General features: G+C 48.0%; 1 protein-coding gene across 1 annotated transcript in view; it reads right to left on the bottom strand.

The window, feature by feature from the left end:
* Window positions 1–279: 279 nt before the first annotated feature.
* LOC144506254 (ensconsin-like) overlaps window positions 280–16,510 on the bottom strand; it is a 74,845-nt gene continuing 58,614 nt past the window's right edge. The window contains exons 3-5 of the mRNA XM_078232115.1: window positions 15,545–15,619; window positions 9,234–9,397; window positions 280–366 (exon numbers count right to left, since the gene is read on the bottom strand). Of these exons, the coding sequence (XP_078088241.1) occupies window positions 280–366; window positions 9,234–9,397; window positions 15,545–15,619 (326 nt within the window). The remainder of the gene's footprint in view (window positions 367–9,233; window positions 9,398–15,544; window positions 15,620–16,510) is intronic.

Here is a 16,510-nt window from a genome sequence, read left to right as displayed (position 1 = left end):
TTCCTCCGGGTGCTCCGGTTTCCTCCCACAGTCCAAAGATGTGCAGGTTAGGGGCATTAGCCATGGTAATTTGTCCCCTATTGTCCAAAGATGTGCAGGTTAGGTGGACTGGCCATGCTAAATGTGTTGGGTTATGGGGATAGGGTGGGAGGAAGGGTCTGGGTGGGATGCTCTTTTGGAGATTTGGTGCAGACTCAATGGGCTGAAAGGTCTCTTTCTGCACTGTAGGGATTCTATGGAGTGCTACACTGTCAGAGATGCCCATTTTAGGAAGAAATGTTAAAGTGAAGCTCCAAACATCCTCAGGTAGATGTTTTTAAAAAACTGTAATCCCATTCGGTAATGAAGCTGCTGTAGTGGTATAAACTGAACAAAGAACAAAGAAAATTACAGCACAGGAACAGGCCCTTCGGCCTTCCAAGCCTGCACCGGCCATGCTGCCCGACTTAACTAAAACACCCTACCTTTCCGGGACCATATCCCTCTATTCCCATCCTATTCATGTATTTGTCCAGATGCCCCTTAAAAGTCACTTCCGTATCTGCTTCCACTACCTCCCCCCGGCAACGAGTTCCAGGAACCCACTATTCTCTGTGTAAAAAAACTGCCTCGTACATCTCCTCTAAAACTTGCCCCTCGCACCTTAAACCTATGCCCCCTAGTAATTGACTCTTCCGCCCTGGGAAAAAGCTTCTGACTATCCATTCTGTCCATGCCTCTCATAATCTTGTAGACTTCTATCAGGTCGCCCCTCAACCTCCATCGTTCCAGTGAGAACAAACCAAGTTTCTCCAACCTCTCTTTATAGCTAATGCCCTCCATACCAGGCAACATCCTGGTAAATCTTCTCTGTACCCTCTCCAAAGCCTCCACATCCTTCTGGTAGTCTGGCGACCAGAATTGAACACTATATTCCAAGTGCGGCCTAACTAAGGTTCTATAAAGCTGCAACATGACTTGCCAATTTTTAAACTCAATGCCCCGGCCGATGAAGGCAAGCATGCCGTATGCCTTCCTGACTACCTTCTCCACCTGCATTGCCACTTTCAGTGACCTGTGTACCTGTACACCCAGATCCCTTTGCCTGTCAATACTCTGAAGGGTTCTGCTATTTACTGTATATTTCCTATCTGTATTAGACCTCCCAAAATGCATTACCTCACATTTGTCCGGATTAAACTCCATCTGCCATGTCTCCGCCCAACTCTCCAACCGATCTATATCCTGCTGTATCCTCTGATGGTCCTCAGCGCTATCCGCAAATCCACCAATCTTTGTATGTCCGCAAACTTACTAATCAAACCAGTTACATTTTCCTCCAAATCATTTATATATATTACAAACAGCAAAGGTCTGCATAGGTTAGCGGGATTAGCGGGTAAATATGTAGGGATATGGGGGTAGGGCCTGGGTGGGATTGTGGTCGGTGCAGACTCGATGGGCCAAATGGCCTCTTTCTGCACTGTAGGGTTTCTATGATTTCTATGAGGTCCCAGCACTGATCCCTGAGGAACGCCACTTGTCACAGCCCCCATACAGAAACGCACCCTTCAAGTGGATAGAGCCGTGAAGAAGGCCTATAGTGTGTTAGCGTTTATTAACAGGGGGTTTGAGTTTAAGAGCCGTGGGGTTATGCTGCAACTGTACAGGATCCTGGTGAGACCACATTTGGAATAGTGTGTGCAGTTCTGGTCACCTCACTATAAGAAGGATGTGGAAGCATTGGAGAGAGTGCAGAGGAGATTTACCGGGATGCTGCCTGGTTTGGAGGGTAGGTCTTATGAGGAAAGGTTGAGGGAGTTAGGGCTTTTCTCTTTAGAGCGGAGGAGGATGAGAGGCGACTTAATAGAGGTTTATAAGATGATGAGGGGGATAGATAGAGTGAACGTTCAAAGACTATTTCCTCGGGTGGATATAGCTGTTACTAGGGGGCATAACTATAAGGTTCATGGTGGGAGATATAGGAGGGATGTCCGAGGTAGGTTCTTTACTCAGAGAGTGATTGGGGTGTGGAATGGACTGCCTGCTGTGATAGTGGAGTCGGACACTTTAGGAACTTCCAAGCGGTTATTGGATAGGCGCATGGAGCACACCAGGATGATAGGGAGTGGGATAGCTTGATCTTGGTTTCGGACAAAGCTCGGCACAACATCGAGGGCCGAAGGGCCTGTTCAGTGCTGTACTGTTCTATGTTCTATATACATAGAACAGTACTGAAAATTTGGAGATAATACATTTATTTCTGCTCATGCACCCAGTCTTTCTATTCCTACATTCCTGTTAAACTGTACTACTGGCCCTCGCCTTTTTATCCCCAAGTACATCATTTCCCAGCATTCCATCACATGCTCATTTCACTCGTCTCTCTGCCTCCTTCTACGATTGCTATTTGTCTTGAGATGGATAGAAAGCTGGTTAGCAGATAGGAAGCAAAGAGTTGGCATAAAGGGTCTTCTTCTGATTGTCAGGCAGTAACGAGTGGGGTAACGCAGGGAGCTGTGCTGGGGCCCCAACTGTTCACATTATATATTAATGATTTAGCAGAGGGAACTAAATGTATTATGTAAATTTGCAGATTAAACAAAGCTGGATGAGAGGGTGAGCTGTGAGGAGGATGCAGAGATGCTTCAGTGAAATTTGGACAGGCTGACTGAATAAATATATACATGGCAGATGCAGTATAATGTGGATAAATGTGAGGTTATCCACTTCGTTGCAAAAATAGGAAGACAGATTATTATTTGAATGGGTGTAAATTGAAAGAGGTGGATACTCAGTGAGACCTTGGAGTCCTCGTGTATCAGTCACTGAAAGTAAGCGCACAGGTACAGCAGGCAGTAAAGAAGGCAAATGGTATGTTGGCCTTCATAGCGAGAGGATTGGAGTATAGGGATAGGGATGTTTTACTGTATAGAGCATTGGTGAGGCCACACCTGGAGTATTGTGTGCAGCTTTGGTGTCCTTATCTGAGGAAAGATGTCCTTGCTATAGAGGGAGTGCAGCGAAGGTTTACCAGGCTGATTCCTGGGATGGCAGGTCTGTCATATGAAGAGAGATTAAGTCGGTTAGGATTATATCCATTGGAGTTTAGAAGAGTGAGAGGGGATCGCATAGAAACCGATAAAATTAGAACATAGAACATAGAACATTACAGCGCAGAACAGGCCCTTCGGCCCACGATGTTGCACCGACCAGTTAAAAAAAAAACTGTGACCCTCCAACCTAAACCAATTTCTTTTCGTCCATGAACCTATCTACGGATCTCTTAAACGCCCCCAAACTAGGCGCATTTACTACTGATGCTGGCAGGGCATTCCAATCCCTCACCACCCTCTGGGTAAAGAACCTACCCCTGACATCGGTTCTATAACTACCCCCCCTCAATTTAAAGCCATGCCCCCTCGTGCTGGATTTCTCCATCAGAGGAAAAAGGCTATCACTATCCACCCTATCTAAACCTCTAATCATCTTATATGTTTCAATAAGATCCCCTCTTAGCCGCCGCCTTTCCAGCGAAAACAATCCCAAATCCCTCAGCCTCTCCTCATAGGATCTCCCCTCCATACCAGGCAACATCCTGGTAAACCTCCTCTGCACCCTCTCCAAAGCCTCCACATCCTTCCTGTAATGTGGGGACCAGAACTGCACACAGTACTCCAAGTGCGGCCGCACCAGAGTTGTGTACAGTTGCAACATAACGCTACGACTCCTAAATTCAATCCCCCTACCAATAAACGCCAAGACACCATATGCCTTCTTAACAACCTTATCTACTTGATTCCCAACTTTCAGGGATCTATGCACACATACACCTAGATCCCTCTGCTCCTCCACACTATTCAAAGTCCTCCCGTTAGCCCTATACTCAACACATCTGTTATTCCTACCAAAGTGAATTACCTCACACTTCTCCGCATTAAACTCCATCCGCCACCTCTCGGCCCAACTTTGCAACCTGTCTAAGTCTTCCTGCAAACTACGACACCCTTCCTCACTGTCTACCACACCACCGACTTTGGTGTCATCAGCAAATTTGCTAATCCACCCAACTATACCCTCATCCAGATCATTAATAAATATTACAAACAGCAGTGGCCCCAAAACAGATCCCTGAGGTACACCACTTGTAACCGCACTCCATGATGAATATTTACTATCAACCACCACCCTCTGTTTCCTATCCGCTAGCCAATTCCTGATCCAATTTCCTAGATCACCCCCAATCCCATACATCTGCATTTTCTGCAGAAGCCTACCATGGTGAACCTTATCAAACGCCTTACTAAAATCCATATATACCACGTCCACTGCCTTGCCCCCATCCACCTCCTTGGTCACTTTCTCAAAAAACTCAATAAGGTTAGTAAGGCACGACCTACCTGCCACAAAACCATGCTGACTATCACCTATCAATTCATTACTCTCCAAATAACTATAAATCCTATCCCTTATAATTTTTTCCAACATCTTGCCGACAACAGAAGTGAGACTCACCGGTCTATAATTCCCGGGGAAGTCTCTGTTCCCCTTCTTAAACAATGGGACAACATTCGCTAACCTCCAATCTTCTGGTACTATACCAGAGGCCAACGACGACCTGAAGATCAGAGCCAGAGGCTCTGCAATCACTTCTCTTGCCTCCCAGAGAATCCTTGGATAAATCCCATCCGGACCAGGGGATTTATCTATTTTCAGACCCTCCAGAATATCCTGCACATCCTCCTTATCAACTGTAATACTGTCTATTCTACTCCCTTGCAACCCAGTGTCCTCCTCAGCTATATTCATGTCCCCTTGCGTGAACACCGAAGAGAAATATTGGTTCAATGCTTCACCAATCTCCTCCGGTTCCACACATAACTTCCCTCTGCCATCTATAACTGGCCCTAAACTTGCCCTAACCAACCTTCTGTTCTTGACATACCTATAGAACGCCTTAGGATTCTCTTTAACCCTATCCGCCAAAGTCTTCTCATGTCCCCTTTTAGCCCTTCTAAGCTCGCTCTTCAACTCCCTCTTAGCCAATCTAAAGCTTTCTAGTGCACTACCCGAGTGCTCACGTCTCATCCGAACATAAGCCTCCTTTTTCTTTTTAACCAACAAAGAAACTTTTTTGGTGCACCACGGTTCCCTAGCCCTACCAATTCCTCCTTGCCTGACAGGGACATACCTATCACAGACTCGCAGTAGCTGCTCCTTGAAAAAACTCCACATGTCGGACGTTCCCAGTCCCTGTAATCTCCTAGTCCAACCTATGTTTCCTAATTCTCTCCTAATAGCCTCATAATTACCCTTCCCCCAGCTAAAACCACTGGCCCGAGGTTCATGCCTATCCCTTTCCATCACTAAGGTGAACGTAACCGAATTGTGGTCACTATCACCAAAATGCACACCAACTTCCAAGTCTAGCACCTGGTCTGGCTCATTTCCCAGCACCAGATCCAATATAGCCTCACCTCTAGTTGGCCTGTCTACATACTGAGTCAAAAAACCTTCCTGCACGCTTTGAACAAAAACTGACCCCTCTAACGAGCTAGAGCTATAACAATTCCAGTCAATATTAGTCAAGTTAAAATCCCCCATAACAATTGCCCTATTACTTTCACTCCTAAGCAGGATTGACTCCGCAATCCTTTCCTCAACCTCTCTAGAACTTTTAGGAGGTCTATAAAAGACTCCCAACAGGGTGACCTCTCCTCTCCTATTTCTAATCTCCGCCCATACTACCTCAACAGATAAGTCCTCATCAAACCTCCTCTCTGACACTGTGATACAATCTCTGACCAATAATGCTACCCCTCCTCCTCTTCTACCTCCTTCCCTACTTCGACTAAAACACTTGAACCCCGGGACCTGCAGCATCCATTCCTGCCCCTGCTCTATCCATGTCTCTGAAATAGCCACAACATCGAAGTCCCAGGTACTGATCCACGCTGCAAGTTCACCCACTTTATTGCGAATACTCCTGGCATTGAAGTATACACATTTCAAACCCTGCTCCACCCCACCTCTGCAATGCCGTGCATTGCAGTCCCCATCCATGCATCCCTCACTTTCAGCCCCACTACTCAGGATCCCTCCCCCCCCCCGAATCAGTTTAAACCTCCTTGCATGGCCTTAGCAAATTTACCCCCCAGGATATTGGTCCCCTTCTGATTAAGGTGTAGACCATCCTTCTCATAGAGGTCACACCTTCCCCAGTACGAGCCCCAATTGCTTAAGTACCTGAACCCCTCCCTCCTGCACCATCCCCTCAGCCATGAATTCAAACCTTCCCTCTCCCTATTCCTCTCTAAACTATCCCGTGGTACAGGCAAGAGTCCAGAGATAACCACTCTGTCAGTCTTGGCCTTTAGTTTCCACCCCAACTCCATAAATCCCTGCCTAATATCCCCTTCCCCTATCCTCCCTATGTCGTGTGTCCCCACATGTACAATAACTTGTGGTTTATCTCCCTCCCCCCTAAGAATCCTGAATACCCTGTCAGACACATCCCGGACCCCAGCCCCTGGTAGGCAACACACCAACCCTGAGTCCCTACCTTTAGTTCCGACCCTCCTATCTGTCCCCTTAATTGTGGAGTCCCCAATCACAAGGCCCAGTCTTTTACAGCCCCTAACCACCTGAGCTTTCTCACTCGGCTCACCCCCAGAGATCTGCTCTCTATGCTCAGTTGATTCCTCCTCAACTGTAGCCTCCAGCACCGAAAACCTATTATGGAGGGGAACCGCCCCAGGGGATTGTCTTCCCGATTGCTTCTTACCCCTCCTCCTGGCATTGACCCAAGCCTCATTTCTAGGAGTTACTATTTCTCTATAACTCCTATCAACTTCCACCTCCGCCTCCCGAATTATGCGGAGTTCCTCTACCTCCCCCTCCAGCTCCTTTACACGCTCCTCCAGAAGCTGCAATCTAATGTACTTCTTACAACTAAAATCTCCTGAAACACTACTGGATTTCCTCACCACATACATCCCACAGGAGATGCAGCATACTGCCTGAACTGCCATCCCTGAAGCCATTACCAGCAAGAAAAAAAAAACTTCCCACACTTCCCCAACTGTCACTCTCCACTGCAGCCCGAGCAGCACTCCCACAGTGAGACACCAACTGTCACTCTCCACTGCAGCCCGAGCAGCACTCCCTCACTGAGACACCAACTGTCACTCTCCACTGCAGCCCGAGCAGCACTCCCTCACTGAGACACCAACTGTCACTCTCTACTGCAGCCCGAGCAGCACTCCCACAGTGAGACACCAACTGTCACTCTCCACTGCAGCCCGAGCAGCACTCCCTCACTGAGACACCAACTGTCACTCTCCACTGCAGCCCGAGCAGCACTCCCTCACTGAGACACCAACTGTCACTCTCTACTGCAGCCCGAGCAGCACTCCCTCACTGAGACACCAACTGTCACTCTCCACTGCAGCCCGAGCAGCACTCCCTCACTGAGACACCAACTGTCACTCTCCACTGCAGCCCGAGCAGCACTCCCTCACTGAGACACCAACTGTCACTCTCCACTGCAGCCCGAGCAGCACTCCCTCACTGAGACACCAACTGTCACTCTCCACTGCAGCCCGAGCAGCACTCCCTCACTGAGACACCAACTGTCACTCTCTACTGCAGCCCGAGCAGCACTCCCACACTGAGACACCAACTGTCACTCTCCACTGCAGCCCGAGCAACACTCCCTCACTGAGACACCAACTGTCACACTCTACTGCAGCCCGAGCAGCACTCCCTCACTGAGACACCAACTGTCACTCTCCACTGCAGCCCGAGCAGCACTCCCTCACTGAGACACCAACTGTCACTCTCCACTGCAGCCCGAGCAGCACTCCCTCACTGAGACACCAACTGTCACTCTCCACTGCAGCCCGAGCAGCACTCCCTCACTGAGACACCAACTGTCACACTCTACTGCAGCCCGAGCAGCACTCCCTCACTGAGACACCAACTGTCACACTCTACTGCAGCCCGAGCAGCACTCCCTCACTGAGACACCAACTGTCACTCTAAAATAAAATTCTAACAGGATAGATTCAGAAAGATTGTTCCCGATGGTGGGGAAGTCCAGAACTCGGGGCCATAGTTTGAAGATCAGGGGTAAACCATTTAGGACTGAGGTGAGGAGAAATTTCTTCACCTAGAGGGCGGTGATTGTGTGGAATTCACTACCACAGAATGTAGTTGAGGCCAAAACATTGTCAGATTTCAAGAAGAAATTAGATATAGCTCTTGGGGCTAAAGGGGTCAAGGGATATGGGGGGGAAGGGGGGAATCAGGATATTAAATTCAATGATCTGCCACGATCAAAATGGCAGGAGGAGGCTCGAAGGGCCGAATGGCCTACTCCTGCTTCTATGTTTCTATGTAACATCTGCAAATCTTGAAAGGTGCCCTGTAAATCCAAGTCCAGAACAATGCTGGACATGTCCCTTGAGTAGAAAACATACTTTCTGTCTGTTAGCTGATATTATATCATGTTGCTCGTGTCCCTTTAATCCTAAAGGCTGGCTAACAAGTCAACTATTTTCGTAAGTGTGACCAACATAAGTTGCACCGCATCTCACTCATCAACTCCCTCCGTTGTTCCAATTAATAAACATTCTCTCTTCCACCTTCTTCCGTCGGGAAAAAGATACAAAAGTCTGAGGTCACGCACCAACCGACTCAAGAACAGCTTCTTCCCTGCTGTCATAGAAATCATAGAAACCCTACAGCACAGAAAGAGGCCATTTGGCCCATCGAGTCGGCACCGACCACAATCCCACCCAGGCCCTACCCCCATATCCCTACATATTTACCCACTAATCCCTCTCACCTACGCATCTCAGGACACCAAGGGCAATTTTAGCATAGCCAATCAACCTAACCCGCACATCTTTGGATTGTGGGAGGAAACCTGAGCACCCGGAGGAAACCCAAAAGTCATCAGACTTTTGAATGGACTTACCTTGCATTAAGTTGATCTTTCTCTACACCCTAGCTATGAATGTAACACTACATTCTGCACTCTCTCTCTCTCATTTCCTTCTCTATGAATGGTATGCTTTGTCTGTATAGCGCGCAAGAAACAATACTTGTCACTGTATGTTAATACATGTGACAACAATAAATCAAATCAAATCAAAAATCAAATCAAAAATACAGGGTATTTCAAGAAATTGGGACAAAAAGCACTGAAGAAAAGCTGAAAATAAATAACCTTCCAACACAGAACTACTCACCTTCTCTTCTTCAAGCTTCTGCCTCCTTTTTTCCTCCACAGCCGCTCGCCTCTGCTCTTCTCTCTGGCGCTGCTCTTCCAACTTTCTCCAGCGCTCTTCCATCTGTTTCTCGTAGAGCTGTCGAGCTCGTTCCTCCTTCTGCAGGATCTGCTGCTCTCTCACAGCTGCCGGGAGAGGGTAATATCAGTGAACAAGGAGCCCAGACAGAGCTGCTATCGACAAGAACAGAGCTTCCAGCTGTGCACGCAAATAAACTGCTTAAACCCCCACTAAAACATTCTAATGTGAAGGGAAAGGTTGCTAGCATCAGCAACAGGACTGGATCTGGCACCACAAAGACAGGACATTACCAATTGTAACCCCCACAGGCAGGTTATGAGCTATTTTGAGAACAGATCCATAAACATCTGAGAATGAGCTATGAGTCGCTGTATAATTAAATCTTTGGTGGTCACATTCTATTTTAGACCAAGCTCAGCAATTGAAATAAAAAACAAAGAAAATTACAGCACAGGAACAGGCCCTTTGGCCCTCCAAACCATGCTGCCTATCTGAACTAAAACCCCCTACTCATTCGGGGATCACATTGCTCTACTCCCATCCTATTCATGTATTTGTCAAGATGCCTCTTAAAAGTCACTATCGTATCTGTTTCCACTATCTCCCCCGGCAGCGAGTTCCAGGCACCCACCACCCTCTGCGTAAAAAAGTTGCCTCGTACATCTCCTTTAAATCTTGCCCCTCGCAACTTAAACCTATGCCCCCTAGTAATTGACTCTGGGAAAAAGCTTCTGACTATCCACTCTGTCCATGCCCCTCATTATCTTGTAGACTTCTATCAGATCGCCCCTCAATCTCCGTCGTTCCAGTGAGAACAAACCAAGTTTCTCCAACCGCTCCTCATAGCTATTACCCTCCAGACCATCCTGGTAAACCTCTTCTGTACCCTCTCGAAAGCATCCACATCCTGGTAGTGTGGCGACAAGAATTGAACACTATATTCCAAGTGCTGCCTAATTAAGGTTCTATAAAGCTGCAACAGGACTTGCCAATTTTTAAACTCGGTGCCCTAGCCGATGAAGACAAGCATGCCATATGCCTTCTTGACTACCTTCTCCACCTGCATTGCCACTTTTAGTGACCTGTGTACCTGTACACCCAGGTCCCTCTGCCTACCAATACTCTTAAGGGTTCTGCCATTTACTGTACATTTCACATCTGTATTAGACCTTCCAAAATGCATTACCTCACATTTGTCCGGATTAAACTCCATCTGCCATCTCTCCACCCAAGTCTCCAACTGATCTATATCCTGCTGTATCCTCTGATTGTCCTCATCGCTATCCACAATTCCACCAACGTTTGTGTCATCCACAAACTTACTAATCAAACCAGTTATATTTTCCTCCAAATCATTTATATATATTACAAACAGCAAAGGTCCCAGCACTGATCCCTGAGGAACGCCACTAGTCACAGTCATCCATTTAGAAATGCACCCTTCCACTGCTACCCTTTGTCTTCTATGACCGAGCCAGTTCTGTATCCATTTTGCCAGCTCACTTGATTCCGTGCAACTTCACTTTCTGTACCAGTCTACCATGAGGCACTTTGTCAAAGGCCTTATTTAAGTCCATGTAAACAACATCCACTGCCCTACCCTCATCGATCATCTTCGTCATTTCCTCAAAAACCTCAATCACGTTAGTGAGACACGACCTCCCCTTCACAAAACCATGTTGCCTCTAGCTAATACGTCCACTAATTTCCAAGTGGGAGTAAATCCTATCTCGAAGAATCCTCTCCAATAATTTCCATACCACTGATGTAAGGCTCACCAGCCTGTAATTACCTGGATTATCCTTGCTACCCTTCTTAAACAAAGGAACAACATTGGCTATTCTCCAATCCTCTGGGACCTCCCCTGTAGCCAGTGAGGATACAAAGATTTCTCTCAAGGCCCCAGCTCCCTCACCTCTCTCAGTATTTTGGGATATATCCCATCTGGCCCTGGGGACTGTTTACCTTAATGTTTCTCAAGAACCCCAATACCACCTCCTTTTTGATCTCAAAATGACTCAAACTTTCTACACACCCTTTCCCAGACTCATCATCCACCAAGTCCTTCCCTTTGGTGAATATGAAGGGTTTGGGTAGAGCACAGAGTGGATGCAGAGTAAGCTTCCTCTCCATTAACCCTATCCTTCAAGATGGATCTGAACTGGTTCCTGACCAGGGCACAGATGGAATCTGATGGATCAGTGCCTTTATCGAAAGCACTTGAGCCGAGATATTCCGACCTCACTCGTGGCTGGGATTCTCCGACCTCGACAACGACCGGGATTCTCCGACCTCACCAGAGACCAGGATTCTCCGACCTCGCCAGAGACCAGGATTCTCCGACCTTGCCAGATTCCGGGATTCTCCGACCTCGGCGGAGATCGGGATTCTCCGACTTCGCCAGGGACCGGGATTCTTCGACCTTGCCAGATTCCGGGATTCTCCGACCTCGACAGCGACCAGGATTCTCTGAGCTCCTCAATGGCCAGGATTCTCCAACCTCGCCGGAGACCAGGATTCTCCGACCTCGCCGGAGATCAGGATTCTCCGACCTTGCCAGAGACCGGGTTTTCCAACCTCGCCGGAGATTGGGATTCTCTGACCGCGCCAGGGATTGGGATTTTCCGGTCCCGCTGTAGTAAGTGAAGTTCTGACTGAGCGCCAGGTTCAGGAGTAGTGGTCAGAGAGTCCATTGTTTTGGAGTCTGGGCAGATTCTCACTGAATTCTCCCACACTTCGAATTTGTTTTGGATGCTGGCTCCTCAGAGATCAGAGTGGGTGTTTAAAATGTGCTCTGGTCTCCAGACAACTCTCCACACCCCCCCACTTCCTATGGTTAAGATTCCCCCTCCACCGCCCAATCGCTGGCACCAGCATCCCCCTCAATTGAGTGACACCCCGCCAAGGGGTTGCCAAAGGCCCTCCCATTCAGGTCCTTACCCACCCCCATCAAGTATCTCCTCCCAGGCCCCCACCCACTTCAAGAGCCCCGTCATGTCCCACCTGCAGGACCCCCCCTTTGACACTGCCAACCTGGCAATGCCAAACCTGGCATTACCCATCCATTTCTGTGATCTCCTGAGGGGGCTTCAATGGTCTCTTGGCCTCCCGCCATGGCCATCACGAGTGGTCTCCATTTGTAGAACATAGAACATAGAAAAACTACAGCACAAACAGGCCCTTCGGCCCACAAGTTGCGCCGGTCATGTCCCTACCTACCGAGACTTATATATAGGCTTACCTATAACCCTCAATCCTATTAAGTCCCATGTACTCATCCAGAAGTCTCTTAAAAGACCCTATCGAGTTTGCCTCCATCACCATTGACGGCAGCTGATTCCACTCGCCCACCACCCTCTGAGTGAAAAACTTACCCCTGACATCTCCTCTGTACCTACTCCCCAGCACCTTAAACCTGTGTCCTCTCGTAGCAGCCATTTCAGCCCTGGGAAAAAGCCTCCGAGAATCCACCCGATCTTGTACACATCTTGTACACCTCTATCAGGTCACCTCTCATCCTTCGCCTCTCCAAGGAGAAAAGACCGAGCTCCCTCAACCTATCCTCATAAGGCATGCCTTATGCCATAGAGACCGGTATTGTTTCGCCCCAGGTTCCCGATGCGCCTAAGGGTTGGCGAATTGTAGCAGCTGGAAGAATTCAGCTCCAACATGATCCTGAATATGTAAATTCTTATTTAAATATGCTAATCTGATTCACATCCTCGCTAGGCGTGGGCCAGATTACGTCAGGGTGTGGGGGCTGGGGGAATCTTGAAAGGGGTCCCCCCCCAAGCTAACCACACCGGATAAGGAAAGTGTCAGGGCCCACTGCCAGGATTGCTCATGAGGAAAGGACCCCAATGTCTTGGATCCCCGGAACAGGTAAGCCGGGGTCTTGTGCCTGGAAGGTTTGGGTAGGTTAGGGAGAGGGACGGGGTAGGGGGTGAGTTTAGGGAGAGAGCGGGTAGGAAGGAAGGGGTCAACCTAATGCGGGATGCCCCACAATCAGCAAAGGACGGTCCCTGAAGAGCGACATCGCCCACACCCCCTGCATCACATCCTTCCCATTCTTTAACGACTTGATGTGAAAAATCAGACTGCCCACTCCTGCCCGACTGACCACACCAAAGGTATTAGCCGTGGGCAGCATTTTACCAGGGGCCAATTGGCTTGATAATAAGCCTAATTAACTCTTAATTGTTCATTTACAGATGGTAGGCAGGCTGCTGACATCAGCAGCTCCCGTCCTCCCGTCCTCCCATATCATGGAGTGCGGTTACAAGTGGTGTACCTCAGGGATCTGTTTTGGGGCCACTGCTGTTTGTAATATTTATTAATGATCTGGATGAGGGTATAGTTGGGTGGATTAGCAAATTTGCTGATGACACCAAAGTCGGTGGTGTGGTAGACAGTGAGGAAGGGTGTCGTAGTTTGCAGGAAGACTTAGACAGGTTGCAAAGTTGGGCCGAGAGGTGGCGGATGGAGTTTAATGCGGAGAAGTGTGAGGTAATTCACTTTGGTAGGAATAACAGATGTGTTGAGTATAGGGCTAACGGGAGGACTTTGAATAGTGTGGAGGAGCAGAGGGATCTAGGTGTATGTGTGCATAGATCCCTGAAAGTTGGGAATCAAGTAGATAAGGTTGTTAAGAAGGCATATGGTGTCTTGGCGTTTATTGGTAGGGGGATTGAATTTAGGAGTCGTAGCGTTATGTTGCAACTGTACACAACTCTGGTGCGGCCGCACTTGGAGTACTGTGTGCAGTTCTGGTCCCCACATTACAGGAAGGATGTGGAGGCTTTGGAGAGGGTGCAGAGGAGGTTTACCAGGATGTTGCCTGGTATGGAGGGGAGATCCTATGAGGAGAGGCTGAGGGATTTGGGATTGTTTTCGCTGGAAAGGCGGCGGCTAAGAGGGGATCTTATTGAAACATATAAGATGATTAGAGGTTTAGATAGGGTGGATAGTGATAGCCTTTTTCCTCTGATGGAGAAATCCAGCACGAGGGGGCATGGCTTTAAATTGAGGGGGGGTAGTTATAGAACCGATGTCAGGGGTAGGTTCTTTACCCAGAGGGTGGTGAGGGATTGGAATGCCCTGCCAGCATCAGTAGTAAATGCGCCTAGTTTGGGGGCGTTTAAGAGATCCGTAGATAGGTTCATGGACGAAAAGAAATTGGTTTAGGTTGGAGGGTCACAGTTTTTTTTTTTAACTGGTCGGTGCAACATCGTGGGCCGAAGGGCCTGTTCTGCGCTGTAATGTTCTATGTTCTATGTTCTATATCATAGAATCATAGAATATTGCAGTGCAGAAGGAGGCCATTCAGCCCATCGAGTCTGCACCAACCACAATCCCACCCAGGCCCTATCCCTATGACCCCGTGTATTTACCCTAGCTAGTCCCCCTGACACTAAGGGTCAATTTAGCATGGCCAATCAACCTAACCGCACATCTTTGGTCTGTGGGAAGAACACAGTAAGAAGTTTAACAACACCAGGTTAAAGTCCAACAGGTTTATTTGGTAGCAAAAGCCACACAAGCTTTCGAAGCTCTAAGCCCCTTCTTCAGGTGAGTGGGAATTCTGTTCACAAACAGAACTTATAAAGACACAGACTCAATTTACATGAATAATGGTTGGAATGCGAATACTTACAACTAATCAAGTCTTTAAGAAACAAAACAATGGGAGTGGAGAGAGCATCAAGACAGGCTAAAAAGATGTGTATTGTCTCCAGACAAGACAGCCAGTGAAACTCTGCAGGTCCACGCAACTGTGGGAGTTACAAATAGTGTGACATGAACCCAATATCCCGATTGAGGCCGTCCTCGTGTGTGCGGAACTTGGCTATCAGTTTCTGCTCAGCGACTCTGCGCTGTCGTGTGTCGCGAAGGCCGCCTTGGAGAACGCTTACCCGAATATCAGAGGCCGAATGCCCGTGACCGCTGAAGTGCTCCCCAACAGGAAGTTGCTTCCTGTTGGGGAGCACTTCAGCAATGGTTTGCTATTTTTAATCAGTGGAATGGCCCAGTGTGAGGAAGATTAGAATACACTACATCAACATGCTTCAGGGGAGATGCATCCCCCTATGACAGAGGCTCCAGATAATTTGGGTTGTGAAGTGATTAATGGCAGGTTAGTGAAGGGCGGAAACTAGCTCACATCCAGAGCCATAGATGTTCCATCTGCCTGTATCACTGACTGTCTCTCCTCATAGCCTGATGTCAGTTATAAATCAGGAAAGTCAACTCACCCAGAGACCTCTCTCTCTCCTCCCTTCTTTCCTTGGCCAGTCTTTGTCTGTCATCCGTTTTGGAAGATTGGGGATCTAGAAATAAACAAAATCAACAAGAATGCATTAAAATAAAAATTAGGCAGCAACAACAGTTACATTGAAGACAGGAGGTGATCCCCACTCAGATCACTGTCATGCTCAGTGTAAGCTCACACTCAGTCTATAGAGAGTGGACTGTGGGTGACCAACCCTTACCAGCTCTGAGGGAGTAGAAGATGCCTCGTAACAATGTGAAATCCTGGAGGAAGAATGAGAATTTAGATAGCGCCTTTGGTTAAACTCAGAATATCCCAAAATGCTCTACAGCCAGTAGTCCCGTCACTGTTGTCCAGTAGCCATTTTGGGTACAGCAAGCAGCAATATGACAATGAGAAGCAAACCTCTTTCAATCAGACGGATTGAGGGATAAATATTCGTCAGGTCACCAGGGAGAATTGCGATACTCTTTTTCCAAAGAGTTGTGTGGGGAGACATGTTTTTGATTTGTTGTCTCATCTGAAAGACAGTACCTCAGACTGTGTCGCATATGCTCAGTACAGCAATTATTGGGCAGAGTTCTCCCATTTTAGGGCATCCTTGGAGTATGTGTTGCCCACCCTGTTCACAGGTCCCGCCGCTGTCAATGGGGTTTCCCACTGACTGTACCCCTGCAGTGGGGGCACACCGTCAGGGGGACCAAAAGGTGCTGCCAGCATGAACAACCAGAGAATATATTATAATATATTATAATAAGTTTAAGGTGCGAGGGGCAAGGTTTAAAGGAGATGTATGAGGCAAGTTTTTTACCCAGAGGGTGGGGGGTGCCTGGAACTCGCTGCCGGGAGAGGTAGTGGGAGCAGATACGATAGTGACTTTTAAGAGGTGTCTTGATAAATTCATGAATAGGATGGGAATAGAGGGATATGGTGCCCGGATGGGTAGGGG

The sequence above is a fragment of the Mustelus asterias genome, chromosome 17 (assembly GCF_964213995.1).
Source record: "Mustelus asterias chromosome 17, sMusAst1.hap1.1, whole genome shotgun sequence".
Lineage (NCBI taxonomy): Eukaryota > Metazoa > Chordata > Chondrichthyes > Carcharhiniformes > Triakidae > Mustelus > Mustelus asterias.
The sequence above is the reverse complement of the archived record's forward strand: the minus strand, read 5'-3'. Positions and strand labels throughout refer to the sequence as shown.